Genomic DNA, 6,016 nt, shown 5'->3' with positions numbered 1-6,016 from the left:
GGTCCTTCGGGTCATATATCAAAAAAAACCCCGCCAAAAAAAAAAAAAAAGAGGAGTCGGCCTGGCATGAACAGGGACAAGATGTACGACCGTAGAGGGAGTGGGCGGCCAGACTCTGGAGGCCCCTGGACATTTTTCTAGCACCCACTTGACTGAGTAGACAGGAAACCCCCCCACTGGAAAGATTCTAAGTAGAGGAGAGACAGAATTTGACTAAGATTTTAAAGGACCACTCTAGGAGCCAGTCCCATGGCACAGTGGTTAACAGGGCAAGATCTCACAGGGCCGGCTGTGCAGTCTGAATCCTGGCTCTTACAACTTGAAAACACACTGAGCACGGGGGCCCCAAATCCTAATGGACAGAGGAATGGAGAAGGAACTAAGGCACCGGGTGGGGCTTCTCCCGCTCCGTCTCTATGGCAAGCACACCTGCCCTCTGGTTTGCAAACAAGGACCACTCTACTCTGTTGAGATTGTTCCACAGGGAGAAAGGGCAATGCAGAGGCCCCGAGAAAACCAGGGCTAACGAGCATGTGGGCAGGTAAGATGACTCTGGGGCCAGGCAGGTGGCGTGTGGTTACGGTGGCTGGATCCCACATGGCCTAGTGTGTGGTTTAACTGCTGGGCATGTGTGTTCATGCCCCCAAACCTGAGAGAATGGAGAAGGAACTGTGGCATGGCCACGCCACTACCACCAAGCCCCAGTCTCACTCCAGTGAGTGCACACACCCTACTGCAAACTGAAAAACGAGAAGGAAGAGGGGCCAACAGGTGGTATGATGGTTCAGGCACTGGACTCGCACTTGGTCAACTGCAGTTCAAGTGCTGGCCTGGCAGCTTGCTGTCTTTCTCTCCCTCTCTGGTGAGTGCATATGCCATATAGCAGGTTGAAAAGTGATGATGATAATAAATAAAATTAAATAAATAAATATTTTTTGGGGTTCACATTTTATTGGGGACCCCAGGGGAGCCCTGACAACACAGCTGCTCAGTCTCTTCAGCCACTCCAGGCTCCGGCCCTGCGGGTCCTGGGGGTGGCTGGGCACGTCAGGCACGTTCCCATCGTCTTGGTGGGGCACTGGGGGTGCCCCTGGTTCATCATGATGGAGTACTTGGTGTAGGGGCCGAGTGAGGGCAGGACAATAGTCCCGGCCATGTTGGTCTCCCAAACAAATAAATATTTGTAAAAAAAAAATAAGAAAGAGAGATGGCCGTGGCAGAGATGGCAGAGAGCGTGCAGGGAAGTGAGGACAACCAGTCCCGCAATTCCTGCAGGAGTGTGGGTGACTGCAGTGAGCACTCAGCTGGGCTGAGGTGCCAGGAGTGCAGAAACGGAGACAGGCCTGAACCACATCTGGAAGGCTGAATCAACGGAACAGGGATGGGACAGGGAACAGGACCAGAAGGACGCAGGCAACAGCTTCTGACTCACATGAACAGGTACATGAACGCCATGTAGTGGGACAAAGTCTAAAAGAAGGGCTTCAGTTTCCTGGCTTAGAAAGTAGGGAACTAGCAGTTAGCATAATGGCTATGTCGCTGGACTCCCACGTAGTCAACTGCGGTTCGCGTCCTGGACCCGGTGGCTTAAAACTCACGCCAGGTGCATGTGCGTGCGTGCCCAAGATCCCGAGAGGAGAATGGAGGAGAAGGGATTGCGGCGTGACCATACCCCCTGGGGGGTGATTTCTCGCTTTCTGTCTCTCTGTCTCTCTCTGTCTGTCTGGCGACCGCACGCACCCTATGGCAAAAAACCTCTCCAAAAAAAAAAAAAAGAAAGTAGAAGGGGGGGCCAGCCCCAAAACACAGTGGGTAAGGCTGCTGGCTCTCACAAGGCTGGCTGTGGTTCCAGTCCCAGCCTGGAAAAAACACCCCAAGACACACGTGCATTCATCAAATCCTGACAGCAAGGAGGGACAGAGAAAGGACTGCACGTGACCACGTTCCAAAGGGACTCGCTCTCTCTCTGGCAAGCACCCATGCTCTCTGCCAATAAAAAGCCCAAGGAGCCCCTCTTCCTCCAGGAGACATATGGTACTTCTCCCTCCACCAATCACACAGGAGAGCCCTACTGAATCCGCAAACCCCACAGACCATCCATCCACCTGGGGCCAGCAGGCAGCATGGTGGTTAGAGTGCTGGACTCCCACATGGCTGACCACAGTTCGAGTCCTGGACGTGGTGGCTTGCTTTCTCACTTTCCCTCTTTTCCTCTCTCTCTCTGATCAAATAAAATAATGATAATGATGACGAATAAAATTAAATAAAATAATTTAAAAAAATGGGGCCAGCAGGTGGCATGGTGGTTAAGGGCACTGGACTCCCACATGGTTGATCGTGGTTCGAGTCTCAAATCTGGTAGCTTGCTTTATCTTTCTCTCTCTTTCTCACTCTGCCCCTCTCTGGTCAAATTAAAATAAATAAATAAAGTTAGATAAAATAATTAAAAAAAAAAAAAAGACCATCCGGGACCAGCAGTTAACGTAATGGCTATGTCGCTGAACTCTCATGTAGTTGGCCGCGGTTAGAGTCCCAGACCTGGTGGCTTAATCTCACACCAGGTACATGTGTGTGCGTGCCCAAGATGCTGAGAAGAGAAAGGAGAAGAGATTGCAGCGTGGCCATCACCCCTGGGGGTGATTTCTTGCTTTCTGTCTTTCTGTATTTCTGGCCAGTGCCTGTGCCCTAGAGCAAAAACCTCTCCAAAAAAAAAAAAAAAAAAAAGACCATCCATCCACCTGGCTGCTCAGGCCGGAAACCTGGGAGTCATCCCTGTCATCTCCCATTTCTCAGCCCATATCCAGTCCACCAAAGTACCTCCTCCATCTGCCTTCTCATCACCTACACCACCAACACCCACATCGAGGCCATGGGCTCCTCACCTTGGGGACCACGAGGGTGCCCTGACTGGACTCTCTCCACTCTCGCCCCTCTCCAATGTACTCGTTACTCCTGAGTCTAGAATGCACTTTCTCAAATGTTAACTGGATCATGGCACTCCCTGGCTCAAAACTGATCAGTGAATTCCCCTTGCCTTTAGACTACAAAATCCAGATGCCACCCAGGCCTCACCCCCTCATTTCCTATGTAGCCCCAGTCTAGGGCACCGGGGATGGACTAAGTATTCAGCACGTGTCTCCTGAACAAATGGAGGTCATCTTTCACGTGCAGTGAGTTAAATGTCCCTAAGGCCATGGGCTGTGACAATGGACAAAGGCCTCAGGCCCACCCTGCAGCGCTGTTCCGCCACCCAGGAGTGGAACGCTACCAACTGGAGATGGCTGTGACCCCGAATGTGAGGCAGATGCATTCAGGCTACCGTCGCTTGCAGGGCTGGTTGGCAGCTTGGACCACACAGGTGCGCCTCAGGCTGAATACTGACCTCCTCGGCGTTCTCCAAGTCATCGAGCCCTTCGTCCTCCTCCACGTCATCAAAGTCATCGCCATCGAAACTGAACGAGAAGAGACCAGTCAGTCAGAGCCTCCGTCATCACAATCAATGAGGGCAGAGATCTGTGTCTCCAGGATACGCGGTCACTCCACAGGAATCACTCAAGGAACCCAAGTCTGTCCCACGGACTCCTCCCACTCTCCTCCATCTGCTGGGACTCAGTCATCATCACCATTTCCCTCTACGCTGGATATTCTCAGCACTGGGTCCCCTCGTCCGCACTGAAACACGTAGTTATTTCCCCATCTTAAAAATCTCCTGGGGCAGTAGCTGGCATAATGATTATGTCGCTGGACTCCCACAGAGCTGACCATGGTTCAAGTCCTGGACCTGGTGGCTCAGAACTCACATTGGGCACATGAGTGTGTGTATGCCCAAGATCCCAAGAGGAGAGTGGAGAAGGGACTGCGGTGTAGCCATCCCCATGGAGGGTGAGTTCTTGTTTTCTGTCTCTCTGGTGAGCGCACACACCCTATAGCAAAAAACCTCCCTTTAAAAAAAAAAAAATCTCCTACTGGGGCCAGCGGGTGGGGTAGTGCTTAAAGCACTGAACTCCCACATGGCTGACTATAGTTCAAGTCCTGGACCTGATGGCTTGCCTTCTCATTTTCTCTCTCTCTGATGAATTCAAAAAGTAATAGTAAATAAATTTTTTTTAAATTTTCTCTTGGGGGGACCTATGGTGTAATGGTTACATTGCTAGATTCCCATGTAGTCTACTGCAGTTTGAGTCCCAGACCCGGTGGCTTAAAACTCTTACTGGTGCATGAGCGCGTGTACCCAAGATCCCAAGAGGAGAATGAAGGGACTGTGGTGTGGCCATCCCCTCTGGGGAGTGATTTCTCACTTTCTGTCTCTTTGTCTCTCCAGAGAGCATGCATGCCCTATAGCAAGAATCTCTCTTTGAAAAAAGAAAAAGATCCCTGCCCTAGTAGTGTTTCTGTTCTCAAGGGGGAGACACACAAAAAAATAAACAACCTTCTCTTGGGACCAGCAGATGACATAGCAATTACATTGCTGGACTCCCACATGGCAGACTGGTTTGGGTCCCAAACCCAGTGGCTTTAAAATCACACCAGGCACATGTGCATGCATGCCCAAGCCCAAGATCCTGGGAGCAGAATGGAGGAAAGGGATTGAGGTGTGGCCATCCCCTAGGGGGTGATTTCTCACTTTTTCTCTCACTGTCTCTTTGGCTAGCAGACAAACCTTAAGCCAAAATCCTCTGGAAAAAAAAAAAAATTCTCTTCTCCCCCCTCACAGCCTTAATTCCATGCTCCCCTTTAGAGCAAAATGTGTGAAAGAGCTGTCTATGCCCCGTGGCTGATTTCTCTATCATCGTGTCACTACAGTAAGACTCTCACCCCTCGGCTGTCACCGTCACTCTCCCCGCGTTCATTATCTCCACACTGCTAAATCCAGTGGGCATTCTCATTTATTCTCTCTCCACTGGCGCGGCAGGCCACTGCTCCTGCTCCATACACCCTCCTCGCGTGACTTCAAGGGCACCCCACTCTGAGTGTGCCCCCACCAGCCTTTGCTGGTGTCTCTTTCCCGAGCACTCCGGGCGGAATGTTCTCCCATCTCGTCTTCTCTAGTGATATTCCCTGGCAACCCCACCCATTTCTTCATCTTGACTGACATATTTATGTTAATGATCCCATGTATATTTTTTTAAGTTTATTTATTTCTTCCAAGAGAAGAGAGAGCACCCCTAAGAGGGTCTTAACACCTTGACACACACCCCCAGCCTTCAGCCAGCCCCAGATCATGGGCAACAGTGGGCCCTGCATACTGGGAGCGGTCTCCAGCCTTGAACTGGGAACGTTCCCACGTGGGGATGCCTCGCAGAGGCATGTTTTCCCCCTGAGCTACTGTCTGGTACGCCCATGTTGATCTGAATACTCCTCTGACCCTACACACCCAAGCCATCAGGAACTCTCTTAGGCTGTACCCTTAATACATCAAGATAGCCAGACAGCGGTGCAGTGGCAAAACGCGTGCTCCCTGAGGCTGACCCCCGGAAGGTTCCCAGCTCCTGCAGAGACTTCTCTGAGTATGCCGCCCCAGCCTGTGTGCACAGGATCTGAGGCAGCTGGAGCTGAAAGTACCTCTCGGTGTCAGGCCCCAGCAGGGGGTGCTGTGTCTGTGTGTCTCTGTCTCTGTCTCGGAAGAAACCAACTTAAACAAAGTAAAGCCCAATGGTCACCTCTACACCCTAGCACAAGCCACACTGCCTTCTCTCACCTAGATCACTGCCTCCCTTCCAGGCCTTTCCCGCCGGGTCAAGGTGCACAGACCCTCCCCCGGACTACTTCGGTACCACATTCTTCTACGGCTCGCACGACTCTGGATCCGCTGCCGGGCCCGTGCCCGTGCCCGTGCCCTCTCCAGGAAGTGCGCGGCTGGAGAGCGGGGCTCTGTCTCACTCCAAGACACTGAGCCAGGCTGGGCGCGAGGTGTGCTGAGCGACGCCTCCCGTCTGCGCCCCTGCACCGCCCAGCCCTCCCCTTCTCCAGCTCCGCGGGAACCCTGGGAATCCTCCTGGACGCGGCCCCCCCGCCG

General features: G+C 52.4%; 1 protein-coding gene across 3 annotated transcripts in view; it reads right to left on the bottom strand.

Moving 5' to 3' along the window:
* The window catches only part of POLR2F (RNA polymerase II, I and III subunit F), a 13,782-nt gene that overhangs the window by 5,275 nt on the left and 2,491 nt on the right, over positions 1-6,016 (bottom strand). For all 3 annotated transcript variants that reach the window (XM_006166242.3, XM_006166240.3, XM_006166241.3), the window contains exon 2: positions 3,383-3,452. In XM_006166242.3, coding sequence (XP_006166304.1) covers positions 3,383-3,452 — 70 coding nt within the window. The remainder of the gene's footprint in view (positions 1-3,382; positions 3,453-6,016) is intronic.

The sequence above is a fragment of the Tupaia chinensis genome, unplaced genomic scaffold (assembly GCF_000334495.1).
Source record: "Tupaia chinensis unplaced genomic scaffold, TupChi_1.0 Scaffold144197_2, whole genome shotgun sequence".
NCBI classification, from domain to species: domain Eukaryota; kingdom Metazoa; phylum Chordata; class Mammalia; order Scandentia; family Tupaiidae; genus Tupaia; species Tupaia belangeri.
This window is presented reverse-complemented; position numbering and strand designations above follow the sequence as displayed.